Source organism: Peromyscus eremicus, chromosome 3 (genome assembly GCF_949786415.1).
Source record: "Peromyscus eremicus chromosome 3, PerEre_H2_v1, whole genome shotgun sequence".
In the NCBI taxonomy this organism is placed as follows: Eukaryota; Metazoa; Chordata; class Mammalia; order Rodentia; family Cricetidae; genus Peromyscus; species Peromyscus eremicus.
This window is the reverse complement of record NC_081418.1, coordinates 24,945,050-24,965,860: the sequence shown is the minus strand read 5'-3', so window position 1 is coordinate 24,965,860 and position 20,811 is coordinate 24,945,050. Positions and strand designations below refer to the sequence as shown.

General features: G+C 34.9%; 1 protein-coding gene across 3 annotated transcripts in view; it reads right to left on the bottom strand.

Annotated features, from left to right (window-relative positions):
* Phf14 (PHD finger protein 14) overlaps positions 1-20,811 on the bottom strand; it is a 139,347-nt gene that overhangs the window by 115,965 nt on the left and 2,571 nt on the right. For 2 of the 3 annotated variants that reach the window (XM_059257383.1, XM_059257382.1), the window contains exons 3-4: positions 14,276-15,039; positions 7,357-7,501 (exon numbers count right to left, since the gene is read on the bottom strand). In XM_059257383.1, coding sequence (XP_059113366.1) covers positions 7,357-7,501; positions 14,276-15,039 — 909 coding nt within the window. The remainder of the gene's footprint in view (positions 1-7,356; positions 7,502-14,275; positions 15,040-20,811) is intronic. The other variant, XM_059257384.1, reaches the window with a different exon arrangement.

Sequence of the window (20,811 nt, the reverse complement as noted above, 5' to 3'; positions counted from 1 at the left end):
GTAAGAGTCAGCGGTGGTGCATGGCTTCAAGGAAATAATATTTCCCAGACACAACAGAGCAGATACACACATAACTCGGAGACTGTGACAGCATGCATAAGATTTGCACAAGCTCTAGCAAGAAAAATCCCAGCATGAAGCAGGTGAAATGGGACCAAGTCCCACCCCTACTCAAGAAGCTTATTTGCAATGAATAGCTAGCTGCTGGGAGAGAGCAATCAGTTTTCTCCAATGGAGTGACACTGGGTATATTAATCACACTCCATGGCAGGTTCGAAGTTCAGTAGTCAGCAAACACAAACTTGACTCCATTGTGTTGTTATTTTTTTAAGAAAAGGACTAACATGAAGTTGGAAAAGCAGGGAGATTGGAGAGAATCCATGGAGTTGGGAAAGGGGAAAGAGTATGATCAGGTTATACTATACAAAATTCTCAAAAGAAGAAAAAAATCATTATTTTAAAAAAGTTAAAATAAAAATGAAAAACACAAATAGTTCCAATACCTTGTTCAGAGCAACAAAATGTTACAAGTTAAAAAAAATGAAAAAAGTCTTTAATACAGCAAGTCATGCTGCTGAAAAAAAATTTTAAAACTTGAAATAAAAATTTTAAAACTGTGAAAAAATTTGACACAAATTTAAAATCTAATCAACTAGAAATCCCAAACAGGGGGAGAAGGGAGGAAAGCAAAGGAAAATTAAACATTTAAGAATTTTTTCCAGAATATGAAGAAAAAGGAGGGGAACATTCAGTTTCCAACACCATGTGTAATGTGATGGCTATTCTTGGGTTGTCAACTTGACTACATCTGGAATTAACTAAAACCCAAGTGGTTGGTACATCTGTGAAGCATTTTTTTTTTTTTTTGATTGAATCATTTAAGGTGGAAAGACCCATCCTAAATTCAGATCTTTAGAGGTAGGAAGATCCACCTTTAATCTGGGCCACACCTTCTGGAAGCAGCCTACATAAAAAACATGGAAGAAGAAAGCACTTGCTCTTTGCCTGATTGCCCTTGCTCTAACTGGCAAATTCATTACTTCCCTGGTATTAGAGCCTACATCTTTGGAATACAGAATATACTGAAGATTAGTTAAGACATCCAGCCTGTGGACTGAACAACTACTACGTTTTTGGACTTTTGGTCCAGAGACAGCCATTGCTGCACTAGCAGGACCTCAATCTATAAGCCTCTCTAATAACTCCTGTTATATATATTCATTCTGTGGTGGTCTGAATGAGAATGCCCCCCATAGTCTCCTATATTTGCATGCTTAGTTCCTAGTTGATGAACTGTTTGGAAGGATAAGGAGGTATGGACTTGTTGGAAGAAATGTGTTGCTGGGGGTGGGCTTTGAGTTTACAAAAGCCCAGGCCAGGCCCGTGACTCTCTTCTTACCGCCTGTGGATTACATGTAGTGCTCAGTAACTTCTCCAGTACCATGTCTACCTGCATGCCACCATGGAGTAAGTTCTCTTCCACTAACATGTGGATCCCAGAGATCAAACTCAGGATGTCGGGTTTATGGAAGGCACCTATACCAACTGTGCTGCCTTGCTGGCCCTGTACAACACATTAAAACAAAACAAAACAGTGAACTACTGAGGAAATCAGAACATAGAACTACAAGTCCTTGAAACAAAGGGAAACATAGCAAACCAAGAAATATGGAATAAAGCAAATGGTTATCTTCAGTTCTTAGAAAAGAAACCAAACCATGCCAAACACTTAATTAGTAGAAACAAACAATAAAAAACAAAACAAAAATAAATCAGGTCTAAAAGAACAAATGAAAGAAAGATGAAATGGCAAGTTACGTTTCACTAGGGATTAGATAAATTTACAGTATACACTCACAAGGAAAGGGAGGCAAATTACATCTGACAACATAGAAATCCATAACAGCATTAGGGACTATTTTGAAAAAATATATACTATAATATATAAGTATAATTAATAATATATAAAAAATAAAATAAACATAATAAATAAATTCAGAAGAAACTAGCAGATTTCTGGAAACATCTAAATGTCCAAATTGAACCAAAATATAAAAGTACTGAACAGCCCAACAAAGAATGAAATTAAGTCAATAATACCAACTCTCATAATGCTGGGGAGACAGTCTAGCCAATCAAGTGCGTGCACAGCAAGGCTGGGGACCTGAGTACAGGCTCCAGCACCAGGAACAGCAGATCCTTCTGCAATCCCCACATTGGAAAGGCACAGACAGGAGGATCCCTGGGGCTTGCTGGCCATCCAGTCTAACTGAATTGATGAGCTCCAGGTTCAGTGAGAAAGAGACCCTGGATTTAAAATAATTGGAAAGGACTAGAGAAAGACATTCAGGGTAGATCTCTGGCCTCCACACACACACAAAGTATGCATGTGCAACTGACATAAACACATGTGTATATACACACACAAACTCAAGCACACACAATAACAACAATAGTCTTCCAAAAAAGAAAAGACTAGGACTAGATGGTATCACTGATGAATTTTACCATACTTTGAAATAACACGATGTTTCTCAAACTATTCCATAAAATTGAAAAAAGGGGAGAGAACTCTTCCACATTTGTTATATTTTTGAATACTTTATTTGTAAAATTTGCTTTATTATAATGAACTCACAAATAAAAATACCATCCATTTTATGAGAACACAATTGACTTGAAACTAAAACCTGACAGGATCACAGCACAAGAAAGAAAAGAAAAGAAAAGAAAAGAAAAGAAAAGAAAAGAAAAGAAAAGAAAAGAAAAGAAAAGAAAAGAAAGGAAGGAAGGAAGGAAGAAAGGAAGGAAGAGAAAGAGAAAAGAAAGAAAAAAGAGAAGAAAAGGAAGGGTGGGGGGAGAAAACTGCAGCCCAATATACCTAAACACTATCCTCAACAAAGTATTAGAAAAATCAAACTGAAGAGCATATAAAAACTCATACACCATAATCAAGCTGGTTTCATCCCAGGTATGATTCATTATATGCAAATAAATATCAGTCAACTTAAGAAAATGAAAAATATCATAAAATCATTCCAATAGGTGTAGAAAAAAAACTTGATGAATATCCTTTCATGACAAAAGCTCTGAACAAATTAGCTATACAAGGATCAAACTCAGTATGCTAAAGGCTACGTATAACCAACCCACAGCTAGCACCACAATGAATGGGGAAAGAAACTGAAAACTATTTCCTCTAAGATCAAGAATAAACGAAAATGTCTAATCTCACTGCTTTTATTCAACAAAGTGCTACAATCTGTAGGAAGAATAATTATGCATGAAAAAGAAAGAAAAGTTATACAAACAGAAAAACAGGGAATAAAATTTTCCCTGTTTTATATGATATATAAAATATATCACTCTATACAAAAGTATCTACAGATATCAACAATGACTATTAGAATGAACAAATTCCATTTAAAAAAAAAACAGGATGCAGAATGAAAATACAAAGATCAGTAGCTTTTCTACAGACCAGTAATAAATTCTGTGCAGTAGAAATCATGGCATGTCATACAGAATCAGTACAATCCTCATGAAATTCTAATGACATTCTTGAAAGACTGAATCTCAATTCTGAGATTCATATGGAATTATAAAAGTCCCCCAAATAGCCATGGCAACCTTAAGTATAAAGATTATAGCTGGGGCATCACAATATCTGATTTCAAAATATATATGAGGGTCATGATTATGGAAACAGCATGATATTGACCTAAAAGCAGATACAAAGATCCAGAAGGAAGATATGAGAGAATCCTTCTATACAACTACACCCAACTAATTCTCCACATATTTCAATAGCATACAATAGAAGAAAAACAGCATCCTTTAATAAATGCTGCTTGGAGACAGGATATAAATATGCATGCGGAAAACAGAAAAAGAAGACTCCTACTTCTCAGTTCAAAACAAAACAAAAGCCTAAATGCAAAACCCAGGACTAAAAACTAGGAGAGGAAAATATAATGGAAACACTTTAAGATAGTGATACAATGATTTTTTCTGGATTAGAGTATGCGAGAATGAGAATGAGAATGGCCTCCACAGCTTCATTCATTTGAATGCTTGATCCACAGTTAGTGAAACTGTTTGGGAAGGATTAGGAGACACGACCTTGTTAAAAGAGGTGTAGCCTTGCTTAAGGAGGTGCATCACAGAGGGTAGGCTCTGAGGTTTAAAGTTGAAGCCATTCCCAGTTAGTGCACACTTTCTACTTCTCCACCAATCCCCCAACTCTGCCTTGTGCCTGTGGGTCAGATAAAAGTTCTCACTGCTCCAGAGTCACGCCTGCTCACTGTTATGCTTTCTTCCACAACAGTCACGAACTCTAGTACCCTCTGCAACTATAAGCCTCAAATTAAATGCTTTCATTTATAATTTGCCTTGGTCATGGTACGTCTACACAGCAACAGAAAAATAACTAAGACGGAGTCCAATAGCGCTAAAAGCAAAAACTAACAAGGGATTACATCAAAGTAAATGTTTCTGACACAAAAGAAACTATTGAAACAGAGCACAGAAACTTTCAACAGAAAGGGAGAAAATATTTGCCAAGTTTTCATCTGACAGAGGTCTAATATCTATAATATAAAAAAGAATTCAGCAACCAAAATCCAAGTGATCCAACTAAAAAATATAGGAAAATAGAAACTTCTCAAAAGAAGAAATACAAATAGCCAACGTATAAAAGGAATGTTTTTGTCTTATGAACCATGGCAAAATGCAAATCAAACCTACAATAAGGTATCACCTTATCCCAGTTAAAATAGCAATTATAAAAATGTAAAATAAAGCCAGGTGGTGGTGGCACACACCTTTAATCCTAGATTCAGGAGGCAGAGGCAGGCAGATCTCTGTAAGTTCAAGGCCAGCCTAGTCTACAAAGTGAATTCCAGACAGCAACTCAAAGAAACTCTGTCTCAAAAATAAAAACGAAAAACCAAACAAACACAAAAAGTAAAACAAATACTGTGGGGATGTGGAAAAAATAAAACAACTCTACACTGTTGATAATGGAGAGTCCTTAAAAACTAAAAGTAGACCTATCATATAATCCAGTTACCCACCTTCTACCTATACATCCAAAGACTATGAAGTCAGCATCAAGAGTTATTTGCATGCCAAGTTTACTAAAGCACTAGTCACAATACTTAATATATAGTCTGCATAGGTCAATAAATGAACAGAAAAAGAAACCTTTATAATTAATCTATGAAGAAAAATATGTTACAAAAGTCTTTAAATGTAATGGAAATGAAAGATACTATATTCAACGAAATAAGCCAAATACAGAAAGACCATATTCTCTTAACGTTATGTGGAAACTTAAAATAAATTGGACTGAAGGTAGAAGAGGAATTTATAGGAATTGAGAAGGGTACCAGAGGGCAGAAAGCAGAAGAAATGAGCATAATCAATGAGTATTTCTGCATACCTGAAAACACCATAGTGAATACTCTTAATTTGTACAAGTCATAAGTGTTAGTAATAAATAAATACAATGAAAAAAGATTACACAGCATTTCAAATTGTTCTATTAGGATATTCAAACATAGTACCAATTAATTAATTATACAACATGAAGATTTACTCAAGAGACAAGAACTACAGTTCTCCTTTTACAAGTCAAATAGTAGCTAGCTCTCAAAAACATTTAAAACTACCAGTTGAAGCGCATTAAGTGCTTTCTTGTCTCTCTCTTCCTTCTGTGAAAACAGGAATGTGACCAGGAAGCACGCACTCGGAGAACATGGGTCACACTGATAACAACTACACAGGATTTCAAATCACCTTGCACTACCTATATTAATGAACTGAGGTGGGGAGACACAACCTAAAGGTACCCTCAAAGTGGTTAGTAGCACTCCATGGGCTAGGGACCTGGACTGAATAAAAAGGAGAAAATAGGTTGGTTACATGCATTCCTCATTCTCTGCCTCCTGACTGTTGATAAACGGAGGCAGCTGTCTCAAGCTCCTGGAGCAATTGACTTCCTCACTAGGAGTGTACCCTGAGCAGAACAATGAAGAGTTTATACCAATAGCCTGTGCTCTAGCAAGATCATGTCTTAGAAATAAATAATCAAATTCAAATGTAGAAAGTATAATTGTAAAAATACGTATAATGTTGAAAGGATTTAAATGCAACTTTTAAATAATACCTTCTATTGGCTAACTGGATTTTTTCCCCCTAATTCTACACACTATTTAAGAACTAAAAGTAACAAGGTATAGAGCACACTCCTATGATCCCTGCTACTCAGGAGGCTGAGAGCAAGAGGACAAGTTACAGTCAGCCTGGCCACACAGAAACTGTTTTAAAAGAGGGGAAAAACTAAGTAATATAATAAAGAAAAATATAACACCTCTAAAAATACTGTTCTTTCCAGAAAATATTTTAATAAGTAAATGCATATTTTACACTAAGAGAATCTGAACAGTAATGCCCATTAGGCAGACTGTGGAGTTCTAAGTCTGTAATCCTAGTACTTAGGAGGGAATGCAGGAAGCTCAGCTCAAGGTCATCCTCTCTACTGTGTGGCACGCTCAATGTCAGCCTGGGCTACATAAGATCCTGATTCAAACACACACACAACACAAAATAAAATAAAATAAAATAAAATAAAATAAAATAAAATGGGAGTGATGACTCTGTGGTCAAATATTTGCTGGGCTTTGTGGTGCACGTCTGTAATGCCACCACTGATCGGCAAAGAGAAAAGGGTCTCTGGGACTCAAAGGCCGGACAGTTGGTAGAAGAAGCAAATGTCAGGTTCAGTGAGAGACCCTTTCTCAAAACCTACGGTGGAAAGCGGTAGAGAAGACATCCAACATCAACCTCTGTCTTCCACACGCAAGAAGCAAACAAGCATGCCAAGTGCGTATGTGCATGCACACACACACACACACACACACACACACGTGCATATACCACACACACACACACACAAGTGCATATACCACATATACACACAAAAATAAAAACCGTATTTCAAGGACTCAATATAAATTATTTTTTTTAAAAAGATTTATTTATTTACTATGTATACAGTATTCTGCCTGCATGTACACCTGCAGGACAGAAGAGGGCACCAGATCTCATTATAAGTGGTTGTGAGCCACCATGTGGTTGCTGGGAATTGAACTCAGGACCTCTGGAAGAACAGTCAGTGCTCTTAACCATTGAGCCATCTCTCCAGCCCCATAAATTATTTTCAATTTAACCATCACATCATATACTAGTGTAGTAAAACCTTATACAAGTACAAATGGAAAAAAAAAAGTTTAAACTTCCTTTAAACAAGATGTCAACCAGCCATTGCTAACAGAAGAAAAACAGCAAAATTACCTTCATGAACTGTAATGCCACAATTGTCACACTGAATTATTTCATCTGCATCTTCACTATTATCTCCAAGACAAACACAGCAAATCAGAATGTGGTCCATTTTTTGTGAACTCCAGTTTTGACTCTTCTCAAGAATCAGCGAGTCCTAATGTTAAAATACATCAGAAAAATCACATTTTAATTAAAAAGTAATTTAATACTCAAATATCATGTTTTAAAAATACTGTTTCGTGTACTTCTAAGTTATGTGGCATTCTATTAGTAGCCTCAAGGTCTGCTCCACCTCTGTCAAAGGACATCTTCTTTGTCACTTCTGTCCAAGTGGTATGGGCTCTCCCCTCTACAAAGTGAGAAGGCACAGGCATGCAAATAGCTGCCTGCTTTGGCATTTGACTTTGACCCTGAAACTAGGGGAAAATGAACAACTGATCACCTAGGAATTACCAATCCTACATACAGATTTTCAAAGTATCAAGATGTGATTCCTATACTTTGAGTAAAGTTACTACCAGGAAAGACAAGACACATATACAAAACAGGAGGGAGTAAGTTAAAGATAACATACAAGCAAGTGTGCATATGATTTCTGAGAGACTCTAGACTCCAAAGTGTAAAAGGTTCAGGGTTACCCAGCTACTCAGAAGAACCTGAACACATAATCTGCATATCTAGCTATAATAAAAAAAATTTAATGATTCAAGTTGAGTAGTTGCTAGGAAAATAAGAGTATTCCTTACATTTATGTCAAGAAAGATCTAGTGCCAACTGGTAATAAAGATAGCCAGCTACTATCAACATAAGAGAAATGCTTTAATAGTAGACGAGTGTAAGATAAAATTTCAAGAAAAGGAAGTCTGTCCATTTTAATTTAAACCTTGTGCATTTGGGATGTAAACTTTAACTTAAAAAAAACGATTCATTCTGGCACAGTGGCATACTCCTATAGCTCCAGCTACATGAGAGGATGAAGCAGGAGAACAACTTGAGCCTAGGAAGTATACACCAGTCCGAGTAAAATAGTAAAGCCTCAAAAAACAAAACAAAAAGTCTTGCTATGTTAATAAAGAACAGTTAACATTACAAGGTAACATGTTGGTATATTTTCATTTATAAACCTAACCAAGGTCAAAACAAAATTGTTAAGTTAGTTCCATGCCACGGTCACTAAATATATTTAATTTCATTAATACTTTGCTGTTTCATATCCCTTTAAATTCTATCAATACTCTCAATGGTAACATTTGGAATCATCATTTCAATGCAAATTGTAAATGACATTTAAAAAAATTTTTTTTTATGGGGAAGGGCTTTTTGAGACAAGATCTCATGTAACCCAAGATGCCTTTGAACTTCTTATCCTCCTACTTCTCATTGGCTCTGATTACAGGTATATGCCACAACACCCACTGAAAAATCCTTACAGGTTGCAATAAATAATCCTTTCAATACACTTTATGGATAACATCTAAAATTACAACTGTAAAACAAATCAGGAAAAAAATGGCCACCAAGCAAGTTGAGACTATCCTGTAAAGAAAACTCGTGTGTTTTATAGTATCTTGGTAGTTAATGAACATCATGGGTTTCATTCTCAGCTTTCACTTAACAGCTGTTGAACATACAATGTTCCCATTTGTAAAAGGAGAATGACAGAAATAAAATGGAACAGAAAGGTTGTTGTAAAAATTAATGACGTAATAAAGGTCATCAATGTTGCATTGTCCATGCCCTTCTTCCTCTCCTCTACACTTCCTGTAGATGGCTCAAAAGAGAAACACAGACTGACATCTAATAATGAGGCGATGGATGGGTTGTGTTCTGTAGAACCAAGTTATAAGCCTAATTGAGCACTGATAATTCATCCCCATGGTAAGGCCAAATGTTTTCTCATAGATTATTACTTCTAAGTTGTTTTTGTTGTTTTTTTTTTTTTAAATATCACAGACTAGAAAATGACCTAGTGAAGCCGAGTCTGATAAATAATAGGCTACCTGTATTAACGGACTGTCAACATTTCTTTGAAAGAATTACTTCTAACCCTCAGAAAATGGCTTATTAATACAGAAAATAAGTGAATTTCTATGAGTAAAATTGTGAATGAATAAAAAGTGAATTTCTTGAAGTAGAAACTGAATCAACGGAAGATCTAATTCCTCTATTTTCTGATTTTGTTCAGAAAAAGTGTCTAAGCTGTCTCTCTATGCTAATTTCTCTCTACATGTACTATTTACTAATACAAGAAAATGAGAAAGAAACAGTGACTGCTGTTTCTGGCCTTCTGAGCCCAATGAGATGCTTGTTCAAACTCTAATGCAAAGGAAGGCGGAACAACAGCCCTACAGTGTTCCCATAAACAAACACCTGGCCCTAATGGTTCAGTGGGAAAATCTAAACCAAATTTTTGAAAACATTCTGAGCTGTTTTAGTAGAGCAAACATACATTAATGTTTAAGTATGCTTTAAGTACACATATGATCAAAATAATAGAGTCCAGTTTCCTATGAACTTGTTACCATGTTTCTGAAGATGTGTATCCTCTTTCAAAGAATAGGCTAAAATCTAACAAAAAATTTAATACAGCTTTACACAAAAATAGAAATCAGGAAAGTAAGTAACAGATGGCAAAACAAAACTCATCTAGAAATAAGAAAAAAGGGGCATTACAGTAATAGTTCAACGATTATTTCATTCTCCTTGGAATGTGAAGTTAATCCTAAAGAATTTAAGGACAGTGAGAATACACAGGGCAATGGATTTACATGTAAAAGCTAAGCAGAAGGTACTAACTGGGAAAAGAAAGTGACACAGGTAGAGAGAGGAGGGGAACCAGGCAGAATAGAAAGGGAAGCAACTGAGAACTAAGTATAATGGTATGTACGCATGATGATGCTGGGTCAAATCCCAACGCTTTCTACGCCCATCTAAAACAAATAAAAACACTAGCCTAAAAAGGAGGTACTGCCTAGTACTCTTTCTGCATTCTAAAATATAGTTAGTGTTCACTTGCCATGTATTCTACAAGATGATTATAAAATACATACAAATGGACCAAACTGTACCTGTTGTACTTAGATTTAACAGAAAAAATTCCAATATACTTTACATTGAAATAGTATTAAAAGACAAGGAAAAAATAGTATACCAAAAGTGTGATCCATATTTCTTCATCAATACTTTCCTTTAAAGACTCTCAAATATTTGTAAAATATTACAAAACGTGTTTTAATAGGACTTACAGAAATTTTTTTCTTCAAAATGTGCAGAGATAACTAATTAGTAAGTCAAGCATCCCAAACAGAGACATATATCTTCAGAAGTATGCTAACAAGAACTGATAATAAACTTTAGTTTTATATTCATTTGATCCTAAGTGTGCTTGGATTACTTGCTGTTTGTAATTACTTGTAATTACTTGAATTACACTTGCTCTATGAAAACACAAATCATGTTCTCAAGAGAAAGGGTTGATATTTTCCCATTGAATGTATTTATAAATTCTGCCAAAACCTTTTACATAATAATTGCAAACATTGGATGACACTTGTCATTAAACATAAAAGAGCCTTGTATGACAAAAAAATTATTTTACTGAGCCAAAAATATAAGGTTGTGCTTATCAAAACAATAATCCAAACACTAAACTATTCTATGGACCCTCAATGAGAAAGAAGCTTTTGGTCCTTAATAAAGCAAGACTGCCATTTCTGTTGAGAATTTCTACAATGCATAAATTTTCATCTACTCTAGGTTCAAAATGAAAACCATTTTCTGAAAATGTTATACTGACCTTCTTTAAAAAAATTAGGTCAGAAGATCAATGGGAGGGCAAAATGCCATTAGTGACATTCAAAAGTTTCAAAATAAAGGACTGAAAAGGACATAGCCAAACCTTAGGGCATTATCCAGACTGTACTAATTTCAAAAATGCAAATGTGAAAGCCCACGGAGAAAGACAGGCATCCAAGTGCAGAAAATGCAACTCAAGTGCTCCGCTCTAAAGCAGCAAAGGTGTGTTCCAGGAAGCTCTCTTGAAGGAAGTGCAACAGGTAAAGACTATTCTTGTGATGCTATTAATATACTACCTGCTTTTTTTGCTCTTCTCGTGACTGGGTGACGAGTTCAAGAGCTACATAAGGGCCATGTTACCAATCTGACAACTTGCCTGCTTCGGTATCTATTATGTGGTTTTTTTTGTTTTGTTTTGTTTTTTGATTTTTAACAATTCCTAAAATTTAATTTGAAATTGGAAATGTCAATAGCCACAGTCAATCTAAATAATACTACAAGTTTTTAATGATTTTTTAAGATAAAGGGATCCTAAAACCAAAATGTTTTAGAAGCACTCCTCTATATGCCTGAGGCTTGTTGAATCAAAAAAGTGACAGTTATAAAAGGGCCCTGGTCACAAAATGTAAATTCCTCTAAGAAATTTTAAAATTGCTAAGGTTTCAGAGCATCATTTAATTATAGACAACCCACATCATTTCTCTGCAAATCAACTTGACATTGCAAGAAAAGGCTTCCAGCTAAAAACTAAATATGTTATTCTTGTTTGTATTTCTAAAGCCACACTTTCTGCTGTTTCTACTACAAAGGCGAATCTTAACACTTAAAGGCAAAATGGAAAAAAAAAAAAACCTAAAATACATACTTCTTAACCATAGGAACATTTAGTATTTATTATTACCCACGGTAGATAACTAATAAGACTGACAGAAACATTACCCATAAGGCAGCAAGAATAAACTTCAAATATCTTTTTATAAATACTAGATCATATAAATAGAAAATTTAGACTGGTAAATAATATTCTATACTGATTAATTTGTTAACTAAAATTGAATGTCTAGCTTAGCTTAACCTAATTTAAATATAATTAAAATCATCAAAAATTTTAAGGAATTAAAATAGTTGTGAGGGAAAAAAAAGTGTAACCAAGCATCTAAGCAGGAGGCTATTCTCAGAGAGATTAGCTTTCTACATGTTATTCTATACAGGTATTTTCTTGAGAAATATTTTGGGATCTCATCCCAGAAATATCTTGGGGCACTTAAATACAGGGCCCATTACTTACCAGAACTTTTAATTTTTTCACCACATGTGATCTTGAAATGTATTATAAAACTTAGTCTATTAAGCACTGTTATCAAGTAGAGCTTATTAAAGGCTAACAAATACATTTCTATACATATACAAGTGTCCCTACACATTGGTATGAATCTTTTCCATAGGTCCTGTATCATTAATTACTTTTGTGAATATTAACCTAATCAACATGAAACATGAAGAGATGCTGTCAAGAAGTAAGCTCAATCAATAGATATAGAATAAGTGCTAAATGCTATAAAAATAAACTGAGCAAATAAATGCTCAATCTAAAGATGAACAGATATCCATAAATATGTCAAGATGGCTTTGGCAATATGAATGCCCAATCTAAATATTAACAGATATCCATAAATATGTCAAGATGGCTTTGGCAATATGAATGCCCAATCTAAATATTAACAGATATCCATAAATATGCCAAGATGGCACTGGCAATATGGAAGAGCTTATGCCACAACCTTAAAAAGTACCACACTATCTCCTCAATTGAGTTTTCCTTTACCAACAGATAAGAATTAACATAGCATTGGAAGTAGACAACATTCTTCATAGGAATGAGGGCAACCTAGAAATTAATCAGTGTTTATAATACAAATAATAAGCTGTTATTTCATCTCTGCTGACATGGAATCCCTGACAGTTTGCTATATATTATTTAAGAGGAAAAGAACCAAAAAATTTATAATAAGCCTATTTAAAATAGACAAACACTACTCTGTAAATCTGCAAGCAGAAAAATATGAATAAAGCATAAAGAAAATCCACTAGTTTAAGCTACTTCAATGATATGAAAAACAAAAAAAAAAATGAAGAAAATTCTGTTGACATAAACACAGTAACAGAAATGACAGAATTAATACAGTTCTACATGTGATGCAACAGATACATCTACATGTAAGACACCAACTCAATCTTTCTTTTGGAAGGAAAACACATAGGCACACAGACAGAGACACGGATATATTTAACTGAAGTCTTGAACGTTGCACCTCTGGACCAATGGGTCAACCTAACTCGCAGTAGAACTTGAATGGCAGGACTGAGTCATTACTGTTGCTTCAGGATAGAAATGCTTGTTCTATGGGGGAAAATGTTTGCTTTTATTCTTACTTCTTTTTTTTTTTTTTAATTTTCCAGAGCTGAGGACCGAACCCAGGGCCTTGTGCTTGCTAGGCAAGCGCTCTACCACTGAGCTAAATCCCCAACCCCTTATTCTTACTTCTTTGCAGAGAATTTGTTCATTAAACATGTTTTTAAAAAGTACATTTTACTTTCACACAAATAAAGTAAATAATTGGTGACTATGTTGATGAAGATTGGTGACTAGGCCGATGACTGCTACAGCTAATGACTTAACCTTTAAATGACTCTCTATAAGTCAAAAAATGAGCTATTGTTCTCTTCTAAAGTATTCAAAAGCTTTTTGTTTTTATGTGGCTATGGACAAAATTATATTGAAGGAAGCCTCTACTATCATAATCCACTCAGTGCCAAGTTAGCAGCTATGAACAGAAAGAGGATAAAAATGGGAATAGAGAACTATCATTTCCCAAGTCTATAGATAAAAAAATGTTACTCTACATACTCTTCTCCTTGGAGACAGAGACTGCAAACTCCTGGAGAATGCTGACAAATGGTGAGTAATTAAAAGTCTGTTGACCAAATGAGTAAATGTTGCATTGAGGGTGTTCATTCACCCCTACAACTAAATAAAAATTCAAGAAGTCACTTAAAATATATAGTAAGTAGTGATTTAGAAATTTCCCTTCTCCCCAGACAGACAGATATCATAAAAATTGGGTTGATCTACCTCATTACTCTTGCTTTGAGAAAGGGTCAGGCTATCATTGGTCAGTTCCTCATCATCAGCACTGTTTCTGCTAAGAACTTTACTCTTCTTCTTCTTGCAGCCCACTTCGCTAGCAGGGCTGCTATGGTCTTCGTCATTGCCCTCATCATTCTCATCTTCATCACTCCCACTTCCCTCATCTTCATCGTCCTCATTGTCTCCATCACTGCCCTCCTTCTGAGATGCCGATCTCCCCTTTCTCTTTACTACAGTCGGTCTCCAATCATTGTCGTCCTCGCTGTCATAATCGTCCATATCATTCAGCTCTTCCATGGATACAAAGTCCAAAAGGGGCCGGTTGCGACGAAGATTCCATTTCTTGGGCTCACTGACCTGCTCCTCGGTGGCGGTGGTTGTGGTAGGGACAGAAGGGGAGGTAACAGCAGGACTTGTGGCTGGTGTGCTGGCAGCAGCAGAAGCAGCTGCACTATCAGACACTGTTGCCTTTTCTTTGTCCTTCTCTCTCTCCTTGTCTTTCTCTTTTTCTTTCTCCTTTTTCTTTCTAGGTCTTTCTCCATTTTCTTCCTCTTCCTTCTTTTCCATTTTGATTAACTGTTTGTCTGAGGGCGCTATTTCTTCCTCTGTAGAATTTTTAAGCTGTTCTTCTTTTGCTTTAATATCTTCATTCAGTTCTTCTTCTAAAATGTTTTCCTCAGAATCACTACAGGAGCCTTCTCCACTGTCCTTTGAAGGGTCTTCACTTCCATTACCACTCCCTTCAGAATCTGTTGAAAATATGAGAAAAAAAAAACCACACATATGTATATACATACACACACACACACAACACTGACACAAATGAAACCACCAAAACTTGTGAATAACTTGCAAAACAATATAAACAAATCTAAGGCAAAGGATGGGAGACATTCCCAAACTCATTAAATAATAAGTCAACACAGTTGATATGTGATTTAATCCAATATGAATTAATGAAGATGACATATGAAATATGAGTTAGAATATACTGTAAAAATAGAACTACTATTTTATATTACATAGCTAATAACAGTATAATGTCCTAGCAATAATTTTATTTTCTAAAAGTAGTTTTAATGGGCACTTACTTAATCATAATGTAATTTGATTAAATTATTCTTCCTTTATATCCTTCTTTCATAAAATATGTATAGTTAAACTAATGAATTACATCTCAAGCAAGAAAAATTTAGCCCTCTAAATCTGCCTGATTTATTAAACTTTTTTTCAATCAAAACAAGCATAGGCATTTGATAGTGAACTTGTAGCAGACAATGTTATATCAAGTACAAAGGTGAAAATGGACAATACCAATGGCACATAAGAAAATGGAAGATGAAAGAAAATTTCAGTCTTCCTGCCTAATAGAATTCTGTCCACATCAATAAATGTGTCATGTAAACTTGCATAAGTTCTAACTACTAAGTGCCCTACAATGGAAGATGCTGATGAAGAAATGAATCCATCCTAAGATGATCAGCTACCTGCTCCTGAACAAACTGGCTATGGTTATTGAGTGGATCATGTAAGCTTACAATTAGCAAGCTGCTTCCATTCCCACCTGGGGCACCAGAGTTCGTCTCAACCCAGCACTATTCTCTATTCTAATCCTGTCTGCACACAAGTCAAAATTAAAATTGTAAATATTTGGACAGGATGATAAAGAAAAACGGAGAAAGAAGAAAAAGAGAAGAATATTTATACCAATTGTTAAATCTACAGGAAAATAAATTGTCTGCATCTATAATCAAGAAAATAGAAATGCTAAAATAGTGTAAAGCATTACTGCTTCCATACAATTTTAATTTCTATGAATTCAACTTTCCTTCACCTTTAAAATGAACTGGGAATTGAAGGGGCAAAAGTTAGTATAGCCAAGTCAACTCAGAAGCCCCCATATACATGGCTAATAACAAAACTATCCTGTCTGTTAGTTAATTCATGTAAGAGATAAAAATAACAGATTTTGAATGACCCAATGAATTCACTATCAATCTCAAGACTGTCAGCTTATTCAGTAGTGTTCTGAAGAAAACAAAAGCAAAATCCACCCTTATTCTAAACAACCTTACACGGGCAAACATGGACTATCATCCAAGCTAACACTTCTTTAGGTTTAGGACGTCTGGAGGTAGATGTGTGTGCTGAAATTTAGAAATGTTCATATTTTATGAGAGTAATTTGGGATATGCATATATTACATTAATACCACATTAATGCCTAAGGTGCTATTTCAAATATAATAGTTCAACAGTATAAAGTACAAATATTTACAGTGCGTGAGAAATGACATAAATTAACTGTCAGTTTTAGACAGGTTTTGCTGTAAAATGAGAGTTTCTGCCAAACTTAAGAAATTCTTACAGATTTCTGAGCCTTTTGGATTTAAAGAGCATGGACTTAATATCATTCCCAAGCAAGTGATTAATTTTCAGTTGAAGAGTTCTATAAATCATTAAGAAAGTTTGGATTTTTACACCATTCACAATAATTAAACCTAAACTACAAAGAAAAATCAATCTTAGCTAAAAATCAATAATAATTTCTGCAATTTTTAAAATAGTGGTCTTCTAAGAAATAAGCAGAATTCACTACTTAAAAGGCAGAAAAGGATCTCTTGTGCACATTAACTGAAGTAAATTTTGACACCTTACATGTAACACCATAATCAAGAAACTAAAAGGTTGAGATAGAAAGGAAAGATCCTACTCTTCTCCATCAGTCTCTAGAAGACACTTTAACAAGAACCTAATAGAAGATACATAACTAAAGCTCCTAGTACAGTATGGCTCCCAATGAGAATAAACTTCATAATACTTCGTAAACTTTACAAAAGTTGTGGACTTTGTCATTTTATTTTCAAATGTAGAGGTAAACAAATGGTCTTTGATGTTTTGTTTTATAATCATGTCTGAGCACAGTGCAATCTTAAGATTCAATTGTTTTATATTTGTCAATGTATTATTACAAGAACATGACATTTTTCTTCAAATTCAAATACTAGTAGCTTGTCCAACTTTTTAGTCACCAAATATAACATCTTAGTCCTATTCTAACAATAGGGCCAGGATCCCTGGAAAATAACTTTTTCATCTGATTAGCCATCACTTCTTTTTGGTACATATTCATTTGAGGAACAGAGATTTATTCATAAGCATAGATGAAAAATAACAACAATGAGAAAATGAGGTCCACAGCTGGCTGTATTTTTAAAGGCTGCAAAAGAAAAACATTTCTATTACCACAATGTCAAAGAACAACTATATCCCACGTTGCCTTCCAAATCTATCATTCCACATAGAAGAGAGGAAAGGACAGAGGAAGGAGGCAAAGAGGGAAAGAAAATTAGCAGTGTGAAGTAATTAGCCAGATATTGCAAATAAAGCTATCTTACAAAAAAGGACAGAGTTAATTAATCCCCACATGAACTCTTTTTTACATTTAAAAGTGACTTTAAAATTAAAATCCTATTCTTCATTTAGTTACAGAATTAAGAGAAAAAAAAAAAACCTTCAAAACACACAGGATATCAGGATCTTTCAAAGCAACAGTCATTTTAACTTTAAGGAAATTTTTTAGTCACAGAATTAAAAACAAACCTTGAAAAATCCCTTGACAATATTCATTGATAATATAAATTTAATAATCAACAATCATAAGTATCATTACAACAATGCTCATTTTGTCTTCATGATGAATATTAAATAAGAAAATCGGTACAACTTAGAAATTTCCAACTACGAAATACAGTCTCTGTCCAACAATTCCATTGGCACAGTGCAGTAATAATTAGCACCATAAATTAATGTAGTAAATGACAGATCCTAGAGTCATCCGTAACTAATTCCGTTTCTCTTCATGAAAGCCCATCACTCAACACTATGCATTCTCCACTGGCTGTTATTACAGCTGTGCCATCTTGCATTTTCTGGGTAAATCTACAGCAGAGCTTCTCTAGGATGGAGAACTAGTTCCTGGAAACACTGGCGGTTGCAGGGCAGGTGCAAGAGGTAGGGAAGACACGGGGATCAAGTACAATACAAAACAAAGATTCTCTGAACATCAACACTATACTCCACAGGACAAGCCTGTACCTGCACAACCCAGAATCAGTCAACACAAAATGCCAACAGGGCCAAGGCTTTCTGAGAAACCCACACCTAAAATAAGATCTCAATATTCTCATTGTTTTCTAGGCATGTTTCTTTTATTAGTCTTTTAACTTGGTCCTAACCGCAAACAGAAATAATATTTCCATGTCTCCATACCTTTAACATTTATTGTTTCTCTCACCAAGATTGTTTTCCTAACTATTCTTAGTTCACAGCTCCTTCCCTAGCTTTTCAATGAAACTCATCTATACCAAGCTAGTCGAAAATAATCCTTTCTCCTTCAGAAGACTTGAACCATATACATAATCAACTACTCCCTGTATTACCCATCATTTAATAAGTGCAATCTAACTATTTATCTGTGATTTCCCTATAATATTTGGGAAAGTGTTAAATGAAATGCTAATGAATACAACTTGGAAAAAAGCACTACCAAAAGCAACTACTACTGAAGTCTCAACCTGACAATTCTAGTTAGATTACTTCCAGGCAAAATGGCCTCATTGTACTAACTAAATAACCCATCAAGATCCAAATTTAAGCACTTTACTTTGCATAGCAAAGACAGTGGGAGAGACCAGGACATTATTAGTTTATATTGTTAATAAAATTAAGAAATGCCCACATCTTCAAAAGCACTCAATTCAAATAACTGAAAATTAACCCTAATCCGAGGCACAAACCAAATAAAATACTTAAGCTAAACCATGAAATGTGCAGTATTGGGCTGCTTTAGAACTATAAAATCAGTCACTTGTATGTTGTTCCACCTAACTTTTCCACGTATGGTTCTTCTGGTGGTTATTGTCATAATTTTAACTGTGCCCTCCCCGTCTTAGGGCATATTTATTTCATTGTCCTCAATCAAAAATGAGAAGAAGTCATGGTGATCTAGAGTAAGTCAATATCTCAGCTGTGAGGAGCACCACCACGCCTGAGTCAAAAATGAGCAAGACTCAATTGCTACTGACTATTATTTTAAATAAAATCATTTTCCACTAGCTCTTTTTCACAAGAACATTCCCAAAACTACAGGAATAAATTTGTGACCTGAAATCTTAGATCACATATTTAAACTTACCAGGAGCCAGGGCAGTAAAAATTTGAGATTATATGACAAGAAACAACAGACTGTATGAAATTTGAGTGCTTTTAGGGGACATACATTAACCAAATATAATGTCCCTTCAACAATAAATTAGTATTTATCAAGGTCGGAAATCTTGACTTGATACCCTACACTGTTTTTAAAGGAGTTTATAAATGAATCTCTGGATTATTCCATCCCTTGCAAAGAGAATGCCTGTGAATGACTCCACCTCAATAAATGAGAAAATTAATCTATCAAGTCAGAATTTATTGAAACACAACCACTTTTGAACATTTTAAAAAAGTAAGTTTTGGAGTTTGTTTCATCAATTCCTACCTTCTAAGTGGTACCAATGATGTGTCAGCTTAGACTGTCACTAACACACCAATACTACCTTCTAGCAGAGAATATTCCTGTTAGTCTTCTCTAAGGAGAAGACATTTTAATTTTACCTCCTTTCCCTTTCCTTTCTCTCTCCTTCCTCAAGTACCAACACCAGTGAATCAACTAAACAGGAGACAAAGAGCTGCAAAGTGAGGGTTAGAAACAGTTAATCAAGATCAGCTTACCCAGTGTTGACCTCTAGAGTCAACTCATCAGTTACCACAATAGCCCGGCCATTCTGACTTGAGATTACATCAACCTACTTTTAGTTTCTAAACAGTGAAAAGATTACATTTTATAGTCAGACCTATTGGATCCATCAGTTTCTGAGTAACTTCATGAGCAGTCCTTTAAACTCAGTACCCGTGACTATATCTCCAGAATGAGCTATTTGTGGTGGTATTGTGTTCCCCAAAATATTGTGCATGCTAATAAACTTATCTGGGGTCAGAGAAGAGAACAGCCACAATATTAAACATAGAAGATAGGCAGTGGTAGCACATGCCTTTAATCCCGATCACATGATAAGATAAAAAGGTCAATTTTTGAATCTACTTTTTTTTTTTTTTTTTGGTTTTTCGAGACAGGGTTTCTCTGTGTAGCTTTGCACCTTTCCTGGAACTCACTTGATAGCCCAGGCTGGCCTCAAACGCACAGAGATCCGCCTGGGCGTGCGCCACCACCGCCCGGCCTTGAATCTACTTTTAAAAAGAAACTACTTGTTTTACATAGGATAAGTAATGAAAATTTTTTGTCTGGGTTTATCAAATGTTACTGGACTGGACATTGTTATATATTAATGGAGTTATTCGTCTAAATCTTTCAAATGTTAATGGACTAGACATCGTTAATGTAATCCTGACTGTGTATATTGTATATACTTATTGGATATAATTTTTCTTGTATTAGTTATAAGCTTTTTTTAATTTTAG